The 17,827-nt window shown below is 43.3% G+C and overlaps 1 protein-coding gene across 2 annotated transcripts in view; it reads left to right on the top strand.

The window, feature by feature from the left end:
• The window catches only part of LOC144755649 (cytosolic phospholipase A2 gamma-like), a 649,811-nt gene that overhangs the window by 322,375 nt on the left and 309,609 nt on the right, over nt 1-17,827 (top strand). For both annotated transcript variants that reach the window (XM_078644799.1, XM_078644800.1), the window contains one exon: nt 7,168-7,285. In XM_078644799.1, coding sequence (XP_078500925.1) covers nt 7,168-7,285 — 118 coding nt within the window. The remainder of the gene's footprint in view (nt 1-7,167; nt 7,286-17,827) is intronic.

The following is a 17,827-nucleotide window of genomic DNA, read 5'->3' as shown; positions in this document are numbered from 1 at the left end:
TTCACTGGCGGAAATTCATAATAGTGAGGCAGCAGCCAATCGAGAAATCCACACAGGAATCCACACAACTGTACTTCAATAGTAAAGGACCCACGCACTCAAGTCCACCTATATCCCACTGCGCAACTGCATGCACAACTACACCAGTGGATCGGGGCATCAACTCCCCACCATGAACTAATGTCTGAATCGATATCGATATCATGAACTGCATGCACATGCTGCACCAGTGGATCGGTGCATCAGTTCCCAAACGTGAACTAATGTCCGAATCTGTTGCGATGTCCTGAAACAACTCAGAGTGGTTTCGCCCTTATCACATATGACTGCAACTTAGTTATAGATACCAAGCAACCGGACTGTACAGGCCATAGTAGAAAATAGAATATACGTACTAAATGACGTATAAAGAGTGAAAATCAGAGGCCAGAAGAGGATATTGCATAAATTAAAAGAGCACAAAATGATATATTACATTGCCCCGTTACTAACAAATTCGATTCTCTAAAGTACCGGGTCAGAATGACAGCATTGCACAATCATATAAGTAAAGGCAAAAGTTGATTTAACAATCATCAATATACGTTTTATTTGATAGTCGACACAATGAAGAGTCAGTGAGTGTCATTCACAGTCATATACAGTCCTGTAATAATATTAGAATGGCCTTGAGGCCTCAAGGTACCCTAGTCCACATCTTTTCATAAGAAATAGTGGAACTCCCTATCAGTATTAAATCCATTTTGCCTCTTTCTGGCATACAAGCAATTCACGGTTGCCACCCCTTTCACCACAAGGGACATGTTCGATACCATGGAACCATAATTCCCTGCTATTAGGATGGATTTCATTATAGTGGGAACAGAGTGGATGGCGGCTGTCATTATTAAGGATAGCCCTCCGATGTTCCTGTAGGCGCACGTTTAGAGGGCGTATCTAGCTACCTACATAAATGATCCTACATTGACATCCTAGAATGTAAATAGCATGAGTTGTATTGCAATTTATGAACTGATGGATGTCATATCATGGGTGTTATGGGAGAAATCGGTGGTTTTGTTGCGGCCATAAGGGCACATATTGCACGAGCCACAAATGAAAAAGCCCTTAGGTTTAGGTGGCAACCACGTGGACACATTTGATTTGTCGTGTACGTAACTGGGACACAATGTTTCACGTAGGGTCCTACCTCTCCGAAATGTCATAGTGGGGATGACTATAAACATAACTGGCACTGGGAACAAGGTAGGAATACAAAGTTTAGTATTCCTGAACTCAGAACGTTAAGATGCATCTTTTAGTGAGGGTGATTTTTAGATGCTGTGTTTGAAAATACCACTTTTAGAAAGTAGGTATTTTCTTGCCTAACCTTCCAGTGTGCCTTTGCTAGGTTTGTGTATTGCATGTCTGGCTTTTGGATGACAGGGGCTGGCGAGGGGCAGTGGCTCCAGAAGTCTGACGAGTCAGGGCTAGGCTGTATAGACCTGAGTTGCATTTAGATTAGGGGGAGGAGATTTCCTTTCACCTGCATGTGCCTAGTCTGCCTTCAACAATGCTGTTTCTACCTCCTGCCAGGAAGCTGCACCACGGCTGGTGCAAGGGACTGGCTGATCTCTTATCTGAACGATCGGCAGCAGGTGGTAGCGCTGCCTCCATTCAGCTCGGAGGCGCGGAGAGTAGGGCAGGGGGTACCACAGGGCTCGGCCATCAGCCCGATACTCTTCAATCTTTACCTCCATCCTCTGGTCCAACTAATTAAATCATTTGGTATCTCCGCATGTAACTATGCGGATGATACCCAGTTGGTCTTCTCACTGGAAGGAAAGGACGCAATTCCACTGGAGGTCTTTCACCGATGTATGTCGGCCACAGCTGAGTGGCTCCGGTCCAATTCTTTGCAGTTTAACAGCACTAAGACCAAGGTGCTGTACTGTTCTATAGACCGGATTCCTCGGGTACTCCCGGAGCATTTTTGGCCCCCAACCTTCCCTGAGACGGTGGCTGCGGCTGAGTCGGCACGTAACCTGGGGGTGATCTTTGGCCCCAACTTGCAGCTAGATATGCACGTGAATAAGACCATATCCACGTGCATGATGCTGCTTCGTATGCTGCGTAAAGTTCTGCCCCTTCTTCCCGAGCAGGCCAGGCCCGAAGTAGTGCGTGGTACAATCTTGAGTCGTCTTGACTACTGTAACGCGCTACTTCTGGAGGCTCCAAAAACACTGCTGGGGAAGTTGCAGCGGGTACAGAACTTGGCTGCTAAGCTAGCTCTTTCCCGCCCCACTCACAGTTCTTTAACAGCAGCCCTACGAGACCTACACTGGTTGCCAGTGCACCTACGGGTATGCTATAAGGCAGCCTGTTTAGTATTCAGGGCAGTGCATGGTCAAGGACCGGTTCCAGTACAGAACATGTTTGTCTGGTACTCTCCGGCGCGTTCTTTACGCTCCTCTTCGGATCACCTGCTGGTGGTACCGAGATTCCAGAGAGTGCGGATGGGGGGCCGCTCGTTTAGTGTCGCGGCGGCCAAGCTCTGGAACTCGCTTCCACCATCTTTAAGAAGCCAAAGGGACTTCTTTCCGTTTAGAAAAGCCCTGAAAACCCATCTTTTCCCCAGGGCTGTCTGAGCAGCGTATGTAGTGATACTGTCGATTTCAAGCGCCAGGATGCCCTTGGGGTGACAGGACTGCGCTATAAAAGTACACCTACATACATACATACATACAAGACAGAATTGGTTTTGGCTGGGTACAGACACTCTCTGCCTTGAGAGAACAAAGGATTTTTATGTATAAAAAGAAGGGGCCCAGACCCCAGACTTTTTTTTTTTCGATCGCTTCTGGAAATCAAGAGGAATCAAGAGGAACCTTTGCTAAGGAGAAGAGTTGGAGAAGCTGAGGAGGAATACTGACCCTGTGTTGTTTGCTGTCTGCGGTTGGCCTGCAGTGGCTACTTGCTTCCAAGGAAAGGCGAAAATGACTTTGCTGTTTGCTTTGTCACCTGCTTGAGGAAAAGATCTCCAAGGGCTTGAAATTGAGCTTGCCTCCTGTTCTGAAGTCTCAGGGACACAAAGATTTCATTTCTCTCCGCATCTGGAACTGCAGTTTCAGCTGCCACAGAAGGAAACTGCAACACTGACACCGGCGAGCGATGCCATAACATGCACCAAATCTGTGGGCACCACTCATGAAGAGCACAACACATCGCCCGGCGTGCACCGTAGGCCCGACGCCTGCCAACTCCATTCTGCATCGACTTCGAAGCCATCACTGAGGTTGCTGCCTGCACCAGAGCGAGGACACCGCTTGTGATGTCTACAATGCACTGTCCTGACTCGCACCGCAGCCCTGACTTCACCAACGCCAGTGCTTCATCAACGCAGAGCCTATACTTGACGTGGATAACTCCTGCATCCTTCGACACCTCACCGTCATAAGGAACCAACACCTCACCAACACCATGATATCACCTTCCGATACAATAAGGAGCAGAGTAAAGGAACCAAAGCTTAACCTCCCTTGTGTTGGAAGGAACCAACAATGCATCACCTGCCCGACGCAGTGCACCATCTTTGCTTTCATCAATTCCAGGTTATTGGTTACTCTGCACCCGAAGGTGCGCACTTCGTGGTTAGTGCTGTTCTTTGGGCTTTTTATCTGTGACGACATCTTAATAACTCCAGGTGGAGTTATTTGTTGCCACAGACCTCAATTGAGTGAATAACCTGTGTTTGTGGAAGATCTTGATAACTGCATTGTGGATTTTTGTCGTTTGGTCTTGTTTTGGTTTGGATAAACATTACTGCTGTGTTGTCCATTTGTAGTCTTTTCACTGTATTAATGTACGTGTTCACAAATGCTTTACACACTGCCCCTGAGTTAAGCCTGTCTGCTTGTGCCAAGCCACCAAGGGGGTAAGCAGTGGTTATTTTAGAAGTGTCTCCCCCTTACCCTGACTAGAAGCAAGGGCCCCTATTTGGACAAAGGCACCTACCTCTGCCAACTAGAGAGCCCCATTTCTAAACTTGGTGGTCAGCAGTGAGGATCTGGACTTGCATTTGTGACTTACACACAGTGATTGGTGTACACTACTAGCATAGTGCAGACCATTACACAACCACATATATTTGGTAGAATTTTTTTTATAGGAATTCTTTTGCATCTTGAGAACTGCCCATTTTTACCATGAGCAAACCAGCATCATTTGCATCTGTGGATATTGAATTTTAAGGGGAAAGAGTTGATACCTACACTGTGTCACAACTCATAGCTGTCTGCAAAAGATTTAAAATCTCTGTGAGAGGCCTCATCAGAAAGGAGGAATACGAAAAGGCGCTGAGGGCCTGGTTTGAATCAAGAATTGCCAGTGAGCTTACAGAGGAGCCTATGGTGGAGGGAGATAATTTAGATGGGCAGCAAGAGGGGCTATTGGCCTGACTGGTGGGAAGTTGCCTTCCAGGTTGGGCAGCAGTGTATCTGCAAAGGGTCTGTCTCCAGAGGAGTTGGAGGACAGGGAGAGAAGCAGAGTGCATGAGATGGAGCTTGCAAAGGTCAGGCTGAGGAAGGAGTGTGACAAGGAGAGTAAGAAATTGGAGTTGGCGAGCAAGAAAGGCCATGGAGGACAAAAAAGATGCTTTTAGAGCATGAGAGAGGGTTGAGGGAGTTGGATCTGAAATGAAAAGTTTGGAGATCAATCCCTCTGGTGGAAGCATACAATCCCAAAGATGGTATTAAGGATTTCATGAAGCATGAGGACAATGGTCAGTGAATCATGGCCTTCGAGGTAGCAATAAGTTCCCACCGGGTCCCTGAGAAAGACTGGGGAGCGGAGTTGTGGGGCTGTTTTGTCAGTGAAGGAAGAGAGATATTACTAGCTTTGCCCACTGAGGATCTGTTGTCCTATGCCCCAATGAAGGAGGCCTTGATAGCCAGGTATGGATTGACCCCAGAGCTATATAGGCAGAAATTTAGAAACTGCAAGAAGCTGGAGTCAAGTACTTGGGTGGTGTATGTGTCCTATTTTTGCAGAGCATTGGAGGGTTTGTGAAGGGTAGCAAGGTGAATGATTTACAGGGGCTCTATGATTTGGTTGCATGGGAGCACTTGTCAGATAATTGTTTTCCAGAGCTACGCCAGCAATTGATTGATAGTAAGCTGACTGACCCCAGAAAGCTTGCTGTGGAGGCGGACTGTTGGGTCAGTACCAGGGTCCAAAAGGGTAATGTGAGAGACTCCGCCAAAGGTGGGTAGGGTCCCCAGCAGAAGAGTGGGGAACAAGGGTAAACAGAAGGAGTTCCAAAAAGGGCCTCAAAGTAATCCCCAAGAGAACCATGATAAGAGTTCCCATCCTCCCAATGAAAAGAAGCCAAGGATCCTGATGGGTAAGTCTGTTCATAGGGGTTCAAAGGTATGTTTTGGTTGTGATCAGGTGGGTAAAATCTGTATGGAACAGGGTTTCTCTGTCGCTCAGAACATACATGATTATATGGGTAGGGAACTGCACACCTATCTGACATCATTAGCCTAATACCCAGGCATTATTACACATTGAATGAATCAACTTCATCTTACTTGGATATATAAAACGATTATACTGTTAAAAAACACTATCGTATATAACCCAACCAAAAATAAGCAGGCCATGGGTCCTCATAAGCTGCATGCCTTCACCACACCAGACGTCCTTTGTGCCCCAACTCCCTCTTTCAAGACCTCTCTCAGTTATTTCTGTTCTTCAGCAGAATATCGTTCCCTTTTGTAGATTCTCTCACAAGGTAAAAACTATGTGAAAAGGTTACTCTTTGTTTCTTGTAACATGCATGAGACTATGCGTTGGGAACTTCACACAAATCGGACATCATTAGCCTAATGCTCGTGTATTATCAAACATCGAAGAAGCAGATTCATCTTACTTATACATATATATTAAAAAAATGACATAATAAAAAATGCATTATCAAATATAACCCTAACAAAAAGAAACAATATTATTGGGTTATTGGTTGGTGGGAAAAGGTTATGACATCGTAGGATGAAGGGCATCTCTGATAGAGCTTTATATTCATGTGACATGAATTCATCAAGGCTCCCTTCTCATGTGGTAGGCTTGCAATAATTTGGAGGATGCAGAGCCTTAAGCCTTGGATGGTCATATCATTGCATCTGTGCATTGGGAACCATTCGTTGAGCTTCTCAAAGCATCTGCAATACACCATAATTCCTTTTAACTAAAACTAAATTAAGATAGGATTCATGGCTGCGGGTGGCTGTATGTCTCACAACGTTTACAAACTTCAAGAATGTCAAAAATGCAGCCGCAGTCCGTGGAGGGAGTTCGGTGGGGCAGGGAGGCGGTGCGGGGGAGGGGCAGGGTGGACAGTGGTAAACAACGGAATATGGATAATTGCAGGTAAGTAAACAATTTAATAAATAAAACGAATTTCATAGCGCACCATGCATTGCAAAATGCGATGCAGCTCGCGCTACGAAATTCGTTTTATTTTTTAAATTGTTTACTTACCTGCAATTATCCATATTCCGTTGTTTACCACTGTCCACTGTGTATTTTTCAATACGATACCAGATGAATAGAAAAGCAGGGTCACTTATTTGTTTTGATTAACTGTATGAAATACTGAACGGTCAGCTAAACTTTGGGTGTGTGCATAATAGTATTCAACATTAAAAAAAACAGTATTTAAAAATCATGCATTAAAGAGTGCAAAGTGTCACATCATAGCCCAACACACAACAATAGGGCGCTTTTGTTAAGATCAGTCAGACAAGGACCACAACTGCAATTGTGCCCTATTGGATGAAGGAAGTGTAGGCCACACTAAAGTTACAAGCTACAAATGACATGGAGGCACCAATATAATATGAATCTATACAATTTACTGATTTTCTCTTCTCTGTCTACTGATAAGGATTCTGTTGTTGATATTATCATTTTTTTTTAATCCTTGTCTGAATAATTGAAGTCTGGGTATGTTTGGGTATGCTTGGTTTGAGTATATGCAAGTATATGTGGGTTTTTCTTTTGGGGGGGAAGGGTGCTTACTGACCTATTGTGAATTATGGCGTCCGGGGTGTGTATGCTATATTGTTGTTGCATCATGTATTTTCCCCTGGAATATATTTGTAACCATGATTTCATTTTTCTTTCTAGATTAATGAAAACAGCCTGTCTAAACACAAACGAGCTTGTGAGAATGGTGCAAACCCATATCCCATTTACGCTGCAGTGGAAAAAAGTAACATCACGAGCGGCAAAAAAAATGCTTCTGGTACGAACATGCGTGTAAAAAGTTTAGATTGCTAAAATTATTGATCAAAACCGATCCATGACCAGCCTCTTTGTAGCTGAGTAATGATGTTCAATTGCAACAGCCCTTCTCGTAGAAAAGGTGTTTCTTCTTAGTTTACATATAAATATCTAGTGCACAGTTCCGCTTCTAATCTTGTTCACTCTATATTGGGATAAAATTTCCACATGCAAATTATTTTATTTATACATTTTGTAAAGCGCTAGGTTACACTAGCAAGTGGGTCCCAGCTGGTTGCTTTGCATCCGCTTCACTTATGTCCAGGCATGAGTGAGGGGGGTTGTCTTCGTTCGTGCACTATGTTTTGGGGAACAGGACAGTTTTGATCTCTTTCCGTAAGATGAGCTCTGATGTTTCCAGTCGTAGCCTCTTTGGCAGCTTGTTCCACTGCGTGGCGGTCAGGACTCTAAAAGATCGTCCACCCATTCTCACTCTTTTAAACTTTGGGACCTGAACCTGCCCAGTACCACAAGATCTTAACTTGCGGGTGGGCTCGTACCGATTAAGGAGGCTATGCAAGTACCTAGGACCTTTTCCATGGAGGATGCGGTGCCCTACACAAAGGGCCTTGAAAGTCACCCGCTCCCTAATCGGGAGCCAGTGTAGGGTCCTCAGTGCTTTTTTTGCTGACGCTCTTCTGGGTACCTGTAGGATCAGACGGGCAGCTGCATTTTGTATGCATTGTAGTCTCTGGAAGCATTTTGTACTGGCACCTAGATATAGGACATTTCCATAGTCCAGTCTGGACGTTATCAGGGCATGGACCAGGGTTTGTCTTACCGGCACAGGCATAAGGTCCAGTGTTTTTCTTAGGACCCGTAACATGCCAAAACAAGTGCCCGCCCCCTGTTTGGTCTGGTGATCGAAAGATATGTGTTATCTAGCCAGATTCCTAAGTTCTTCACTGGATTGCTGGGTGTGGGCAATACGCCCAGCTCATCGGCCACCAGGCCGAGGTCCACACTGATGGCGACTTGCCTACAATCAACACCTCCGTCTTGTTTCCATTTAATTGGAGGCAGTTGTCAGCCATCCACTTGGCGAGCTCCTGCATACAGATCGAAAAGTTGGCAGCACATTGCTCCTCTGGTTGCGTCAGGGTCACAATCAGTTGTGTGTCGTCTGCATACGACACTATCTCAACCCCAAATCTGTCCGTGATCTCTCCTACTGGAGCCACATACAGATTAAATAAAGTGGGGCTGAGACTGGAGCCCTGTGGCACTCCCTGTTTAAGTTGTATTTCTTTGGACCTAAAATGTCCCTGTGCGACTTGGAAGCTGCGGCCTGTTAAAAATGACTCCAGCCACTCCCATGCTTTGCCTCTCACTCCTCCCTTTTTCAGACACTGTAGCAGTGTGTGATGGGCTACAGTGTCAAAAACGGCACTGAGGTCGAGAAGAATCAACGCCGCTGTCTGACCTTAGTCCGCATATCTTCGTAAGGCTTCAGTAGAAGATAGCAGGGCAGACTCCGTCGAGTGTAGAGCGCGGAATCCTAACTGTGAGGAGTGGAGCAGTCCACTGGTCTCAACAAATGCAGAGAGTTGTTTATTAACTGCTTTCTCCGCGATCTTGGCAAAGTATGGGAGAAGGGAGATGGGCCGTAGGTCTTCTAGTTTCTCCATACTAATGTTGGGCTTCTTTCTCAAAGGAAGGACTACTGCTTTCTTCCATGTTATAGGTACCTGTCCTGATTCGAAGGAGAGTGCAAGTAGGTTTCTAATATAGGGCTCCAGAATGTTTATGCTGCCATGCAGTCTTTTTGGGGGTGCCGGATCACTAGGTGAGCCTGATTTAATACTTCTTGCGATGTGGCATATTATTTCCCGCAAGGGTACCAGAAATGCCGAGAGGCAGTTCCTATCCTGAATAGTCGTGGGGATTTCCACCCTCCCATCAACTACCCTAGCTGTCTCTGGAAAAGCAGAGTAGAATTTGTCTACCTTACTGGCAAAGAACTCTGCTACCTGATTGCAGGATTTGACTGATCCGTTTATAGGGGCTGCCAGTGGGGCAAGATCTGACAGTTCCCTTTATACTAGAAACATTTCCTTCATGGATTTGTCTGCATCTTTGATTCTAGTACAATAATAGGTTTTTTGAATTTTCCGGATAAGGGCGTGATAATCCTTCAGACCCTTCTTATATCCAACTCTCTCCGTCTCAGAAAAACATCTCCTCCATTTCCTCTCTAGGCGTTTACACTCTGCTTTTTTTTCTCGCAGTTCATTATTGAACCAAGGGCGGACTTGTATTTCCTCGCCGGTGAATTCTGAGTCCATGGCGCCGTGTGGCCTAGTGTGTTGTGGATTTGCAAATCTAATGCCTCGCAGGCAGATTCAATTCCCACACCCTCGGGGGGCCTCCCAGCATAATTATTTTGTTAAATGCCTCTGTGGAAAACTTCGCCCATTTCCTGCGTTTAATTGAGGTGCTAGTCCCATTCTGTGATCCATTATCAGGAACCGTTGCCCTAAAAGCGACTAGAAAGTGATCTGACCAAATCACAGGTGTTGGAGGCGCTACAGTCAGCGCATCCCAGTTAGCACAAATAGGGTCCAGGAGATGGCCTTGGCAATGAGTGGGCATTTCAGATTTTAACAGCAGCTGTATGCCTGCCAGTTTTTGTCTAATCTCCTGAGCTTCAGCATTCAGAGGATCATCAAAATGAAAATTTAAGTCTCCTAGGAGAAGGAGTCTCTCGTGTTCTAACGCAGATTGTGTGAGATTCTCCATGAGTTGGGTCGCAAACCTGGCCCCAGGCCCAGGGGAACGGTGTGTCAAAAATCCCTTGAGGCTGTAGTCATGGAAAACTGCGATAGAGAAAAACCCAGTCTTGCTATCTGCAATATCCACCTCCTCTAGGGTGCAGGCCAGATCATGCTTATGTATTATAGCAATTCCTCCCCCTCTCCCCTTCTTCCTGTCTATTCTCTTTATATCATATCCAGGTGGGAGGGCAGCCAACACATCTGGTGCCGACGAGGCATTAAGCCATGTCTCAGTGAGAAAGAGGGCATCCACCTGATCGTCCATCAGGTAGTCATGGACTTCCATCCTATGTTTCCCTAAGGAGCGGCAGTTAACAAGGGCAAGATTTAGTATCTTTCCCCTACGCCTAGACCTAAGTTGCCGATTTACGGCGAAGGAGCAATGCACGCACTTTCTGTCACCGTTCTCAATACTCATGCTGTGCTGACAAGTGTTGTCTATGGGAGGACATAGGTCTCTAAGCTCCAGGGAGCTATAATGCTTTAAAAAAGTGAAACCCACAGGGGTTCCTGCCCCTGGCCCCGGTCAGTCACGGACGGGCACAGACGGGCTTACCTTTGGCACGCGTTTGGCGCGCTGCTGGCGCGCCCGCTGCGCCCGTCCGCTGCGCCTCCGGATCAAGTCAACAGAAAAAACCACCACTGGGTCTGGGCTCCCAACAGCACAGCTTGCCACAAGCTAGAAATAAACAGAAAAAGGTGCATATGCTGCTACCACGTAATCTAATCTCAAAATTTATCCATTTGGTATTTTTTTTGGGGGGGATTTGTATTTTGAAGACCTTATGTACATGAAAAGACAAAACAATTACATTCCTATTTACAATATCAAAAAACATTCAACATTAATTCATTCGAAGCCTCATTCATCATTCTTTCATACCATCGCAAAAGAAAACAGACAGTTTGGCACCTAACAGTCCCCCATCTCTCTCCCCTAGGGGTGTGAGAGCCAGGCAGGTTCATTTTCAACACTGGGACATTGACAGACAACTACAAATTCATGTTGACGAGGGGGACAATTCACTTTCCTTTGGTTTCTGATGAGCGAGAGACTATGGTCCTGATGAGAACTCAAAAGTGAGATGAGTTCGAAACGCGTAGACCGCTTCAAAAAAAGCCTAAACTAGAGATTAAAATCACAGAATCTTTGTTGAATAGATGTTCTGTTGAGAACAAAAAAATGTCTAAGGCTTTGTTGTGAATATTTGTATTCCGATATTCAATTAATTTTTATATTTGTACACTGTCTGTTTTCTTTTGTGGCAGAAGAGGCTTGTAAATCTGCCACCTAGTGTCTAGCCTCTAGCTTAAACAATCAAAAGTGTATACAAGCATTCAAAACATAACCATATTGAACATTACAAACGTAATTAAACAGAGAGTCCTAAACTTGGCACTAAATACTAATAAATACAGTGAGCTATACTTTTTCAATTCTACTTTGGCACCTGTCGAAGTTGGGATCAAGTGAATCTAACATGGTGGATAGTTCTGTGATACAGCCCCAGAGACAGCTATAATTGATGGTAAAATGTGACCTCTTCCATCTAGAAACCAAATATGTTGGATCTAATGTATAATCCACTACTAGCTGACAAAGCCGGAGTACTTCTCAAAATAACAAAAGAACAAAGAGCAGAGGGCCCATGAGAGCAAATACACCAGCTGGACTGGGGAAAGGGACATTAATAAACAGAAGCATGTCCTGCCTGGTGAACATATACTATTATAATTTAAAGAAATCATGCATTAAAGAGCGCAAAGTGTCACATCATAGCCCAACACACAACAATAGGGTGCTTTTGTTAAGACCAGTCAGACAAGGACCACAACTGCAATTGTGCCCTAGTGGATGAAGGAAGTGTGGGCCACCCTAAAGTTACAAGCTACACATGACATGGAGGCACAAATATATTATGAAGCTATATGATTTACTGATATTCTTTTCTCTGGTCTACTGATAAGGATTCTGTTGTTGATTTTATCAATTTTTATTATCCTTGTCTGAGATAATTGAAGTCTGGGTATGCTTGGTTTGACTATATGCAAGTATACATGAGTTTTACTTTTGGGGGGTGCCTCCTGACATATTGTGAACTATAACGGCCGGGGTGTGTATTTCAAAGTATTTTTCCATCTTTCTGTTTATTCAAGTTTTGTATTGTTTGTTGTGCTGTATCACTGATTTCAAAGTCATGATAAAGTATTTATAAAATATGAGAAATAGAAAAGAATACCTTTTGTAAAAAAGAAATTGTGTGCTACAAGAATTACTCTAAGGGATTTGACCCGATTGTTGTGTGTTGGGCTATGATGCAACACTTTGCACTCTTTAATGTATGATTTTTCATTATAATTGTATATCTTCACCAGGCAGGAATTGCTCCTGTCATTAGTGTACTTATTAAAATAATCAGGAGTAAGTCCTACAAGGTCTTCCAAGTAAGGCTCAAAAACCTCCTTTTAATCTCAACAGCAATTCAAGACTTTGAAGGCGCCACACATAGTAAGGCTTGCATAACCCCAAATGATCCTAATAGACATTTTCTGTTCACACTGAAGGTGCAGAATGTAGGACTGCGAAATTTCAGAAAGATGACTTGCAGGAAGAGAGCCGGGAAAACACAACAGCTTTCTCAAGTTCCATTCTGTCATTAGTGCAGAAGGGAGGACAGATTTTGAATGATTGCAGAGATGATAGTGAAACATTTCACAACAGTAAGGATCTGTTAGTGAAAGGCACACCAATATCAAATGATCCTCCCCTGGTTCCTGACTGCTTTGCCCATCGACGAGGGTCACTCCAATGGCAGTGGCCATTCAGAAGAAGGAGAAAAGGAGTTCAAAATGAGTCTGAAGGAAAATGTACATTTTCCCCAACCTTGATGGTCAGAAAATCAGGATTTTATTAAAGACATGGAGGCTTATATTATTGCAATCGTCTTTATCATGGGGCACATGCATCAACCAAAAAAAAAAGTCGCAAAGGGGCCGATTCGCAGAATTTGCCCCTTTGCGACCTGTATTTTGGCATTTGGAATGCATCAACCCAAGTGCAAATTTGCAAAATAGGTAATCGCAAAATTTGATGACCTAAATTGTGAATGCATTTAGGGAACCGCAAATTGTGATTCCCTATTTGGAATGCAACAAGCCTTTCCTAAATGCGACTTTGCATTTAGGAAAGGCGAATTACCATGAACTGTAAGTTGATGGTAATTTGCAAAAACCTGTGCACACATGCCAATTTCAGAGGTGCATCAGAGTAGTCTTTTAGCCCCCTTATGCACTTGAAATTGCATGCGGAATTGCACAAGCTGCTCCTTAATTGCGAATCGCAATTGCGATTTGCAATTAAGAAATATATAGGAGTCGCTAATATTTTAGCCAAAACTCCATGCATAGGCAATTGTGATTCCATAATTGTGATTCCTTAATAATCACAATTATGGAATCGCAATTGCCTTGTTGATGCATGTGCCCCTTAGAACACTACCAAGAAGCAAAAGTCCAATCTAATGAAAGACAAGAACACTCTGATCTATCCCTTCTTTTTAAAAACCTTTCAAACAATACCCACAGGTGATACAACTCTAATAGAAACTAAACATAATATAGTTGTTAACATGTGTGACAATAACTTTAGACTTAATAAGTGATTTGTTCCAAGTACCTCAATACTTTAGACACATCCCATAAAGAGTTATATCTAGATATCGATGGTTTTAAAATGTGTATACTCCTCAACAGTCTCTTTATCAAAACATTTTGGCATACCGAAGTACTATTTACTACTATATGACCAGCAGCAATCGCAACTCGATGAACATTGATAGTTCTATAAGATAAACCTCTTTGAAACATTTCAGACAGATAGTTTGCTATCTCTATGATATCCACTGAAATGGGATCGAAACTCCATTCCACGCACCAGCAAACCATTTTTGTCATGCCAATCTATACATCTTACATGTTGCCGGTGCACAAGATTCCCTGATAAGGTTTGAGGCTCGCTGTTTAAGTCCTGGAACCTCCCATATTCTCCTGAAATTCTCCATGGCATCATTCTCAACTGACAGACTAACACCAAGTTGTGCAGTTCTCCTGCTGGCCCTCATAAAATCTCTGGTAACAAAATGGGGTAATCTACCAACATTTCTAACAACATAAGGTAACACACTGACGACTTCCAAAGTGGTGTCACTAGAACCACTGTCACCTTCCATTTGCGAGCCATCATAATTACTTGTGTTATCATTGAAAATGGCGGGAAAACATACCCTATCAAAACCCTCCAATCCTGCCTGAAAGCGTCTATTCCCGCAGACGCAGGGTCCGGACGCAAACTGTAAAACGTCTTCAACTGGGTATTCAGCCTGTCTGCAAACAGATCTACCTGAAAACGAGCCCAAAGATCCATCAGCTTCAAAACAATTCCTCTGTCCCAAGAGCAATTGCTCGCATCACTGTGATTTATTGAAAACCAATCTGCCTCCACATTGTTTAGACCAGGGATATGTTCAACTGAACTACAATGTTCTGTCTCAAACAATAGTACCAAACCACCTTTGCTACATCTGCCAAATCCTTTGATTTTAGACCCCTGGCTTGTACACATTTCTCACAGCTGACACATTGTCCATTCTCAGAAAAACTGAACACTTTGCAGGGTTCTTCATAAAACTCTTTATCACGAAAGATCCAGCTAGAAGTTCCAAGCAGTTTATATGCAAGCTATTCTCTCTCTCTGTCCACAGAGCTCCTGTAGAAGTTGAAACACAGTTCGCTCCCCAACCTGATATGCTTGCATGATTCTATGACCAAATCTGGTAGTGACCCAAACATAGCTTTCCCATTGCACGCTACCATATTTTTTAACCACCAGTCCAATTATTCCCTGGCCTCCTCTGGAAGAATAACCTCCTTTGAATATTTCAATCCTTGTCTCAGGTGTTTGCTCTTCAAATGTTGGAGAGCACGATAATTCAAAGGTGTTGGCAAAATGGCTTGAATTGTAGAAGATAATAATCTTTTCACCCTTGCTAACATCCTCAGCGATATTCTCCCCATCAATAAAATATTCCTTTGTTTCTTTTTTATACATTTCAATTTCTCTTTCGGAAGTTTCAATTGTCTCTGTACTCTGTCTATCATGAATCCTAGGAACTGAGTCACCTGGCTTGGAATTAAACATAACGTATGTCTGTTTACTACAAACCCTAGGTCCTCTAATATTGTTATTATCATAAGAGTATGATGCAGGACCTTTGATCTCATTTGATCAATTAGCAGGATGTCCTCTAAGTAAATAATTAGACGAACAACTCTTTCTCTCAAGAAGGCTGCAACTAGCCATAGAACCTTGGTGAAACACCAGGGGGCTGATGAGAGACCAGAAGGGAGACAAACAAAATTCCACATCCTTCCACCCCATCTGAACTGAAGGTATCGTTGATGATCTCTGCAAATAGGATTTATCAAGTACACATCCTTTAAATCTAACCTTGTTAGCCTGCCTCCTGATTTCAAGACCTGCCTTATTAAATGTAAACATTCGATTTTGAAATGATGATATTCTACCCAGTCATTCAGACTCTTTAAATGTATTACTGCTCTCATACTTTTGTCTTTGTTCTGTATTTAAAAAAAATATTGCTCACAAACCCTTTTAGGGCACCCCTCAATTCTATAATGGCACCTTTTTCTTTCAGATCCTGTACTTCTTTGTTAACTAATTCTGGTAATTCTTCATTGAATCTTATCATTTCTGGGATATGATCCTGTACTGGTTCTCCCACAAAATCTATGTGGTTGCCCATTTTTCTTTCTAACTCCCAGAGATCTCTTGTTACTGTTAACCAGTTGTTGAAAAACTGAGCAAGTCTGGCATTAAGTTTTTCAGGGGTAACAGAAAGGTCTTGACCTACCTGATCCACATGAACAACATTCTCCTTGCGCTCTTCCTCCTTTATAGCCTTACCTTTGAGTGTAGAACCCTCCCCATTGATATTGTGTTTGATAGAGGTTAGGTTTAAACCCCCTATAAAACAAAGTCCTGATGCTCCCTTGGCCTCGCCTAGGGAACCGACCTCTCGTTTGCCCAGCCCCACAAAAAAGACATCTATCAAACACCTTTGTAATCTCTCTTTGAGATTTTTGCAGAGAGTTGAAAGCCCCCACATATTTTGACATCTCCTTAATTAAATGATCGCCAAAAAGTAGGCCATTAGCTGCTAGCCCCAATTTAGGGTCTATTTTTAGAAGGATACTTTTCCCTATCTCTACTGAAATGGCCATATTATCATTACCTAGCAGGCATACTGCCCGCTTGATCCATTGCCTCAATTCCTCTGTGTCCAGACTAAGGTGTCATGGTGAGCAAAATAACAATGGTTTGGGTGTGCAACCCTAAGTAATTGCCAGTGGTTTTGTTGCAGACAAGCATCCCTCCGTGTGTTTTATAGAACAAGCATAACCCACACTATTACCTTGCACAGACACCTGTCATAGATTTGCTCTGAAGAAATCTGATTTTGTACCAACCTTGGTTAATTTTAACTGACTGAGCAGCAGAGTTTTCGGCAAATCGGGTGCATTAGCCGTGTAATTCCTCATCACTTTTGTCGATACCTAAGCTGTCTCTGTGCCCAGTTCTAAGGAAATATATCCACTTTTGCATATTTCTCATACTTTCATGTTGGAAGTCAGGAGGTTTGAGCACTGCTGTGATCTAAGACCAGTCACTCTACCACAGTAGGTCTCACTTCCCTTAACAATAAAGTGTCAAACAGATCTTTATACATATGAATAACTCACCCTTTTTAAGAAAGTAAAATTAAAAGCAGAACTGTTGTCCTAATACATAGGAGACTGTTATGAAACTATAGTGCATAGCTTGACATTCCAATAGTTCCTCTTTTGGTCAATTAATGTCCATGCTGCACTGTCAATATAAGAGCATTGTTGAATGAAGATACACATGCATCTTTTAAATGTTAGTTAACTATTAAACTCGATACTTGGTTAGATGAAAGCAATCAATACCAACACTATAAGTGTAGTTTGGTCTAAATACAAACTAACTATTACAAAAAAAATGTAACCTGTGAGACATGGGCTATTAGATTTGTAATCCAATTATACCAGCCTAAAAATATGCATACTTTTAGCAGTGGGCTTCTCACACATTTTCATATCTGTTGCCAGGAGGTACAGTTTCACCACACCAAAAAATGGCTTTGATGAAAGACGTTTGCTGTCTAATCCTAATTGGGAACATTCTCAATGGACATGCAATTATTGTTGTGAGGATCCCTTACATCCAGGTGTGTTTCCCTATCCTCTTGTGTTACTAAATTTGTTTCCAGGTGGTCTTTGCATAAGTGAAATAGGTTTGAACAAGGGTTTTTTCATGTCGCAATATAGATTAATGTCCTATTACGTATGGTAATCTTCATTACTCCGGGTCCCGTAGTCCTCGACACCTTCATACTAAACAAGTGGAGATGACCATCTCCCGACAGAAAAAAACAACAAGAGGCATGCTGGGACACTAATACTGCCCCTCCCCCTGGGAGTACATAAGCAGTACTTACCCAGCAGACCTCCTGTACTAACAAGCCCAGACAGGAAGGCCGGCCGCCAGGGAGGGAGGGAGGGGCGCATGAAGGTGTCGAGGACTACGGGACCCGGAGTAATGAAGATTACCATACGCAATAGGACATTAC

This window comes from Lissotriton helveticus, chromosome 5_1, assembly GCF_964261635.1.
Source record: "Lissotriton helveticus chromosome 5_1, aLisHel1.1, whole genome shotgun sequence".
NCBI lineage: Eukaryota > Metazoa > Chordata > Amphibia > Caudata > Salamandridae > Lissotriton > Lissotriton helveticus.
Note: the sequence above shows the minus strand (reverse complement) of the source record. Positions and strands in the feature narration are given on the sequence as shown.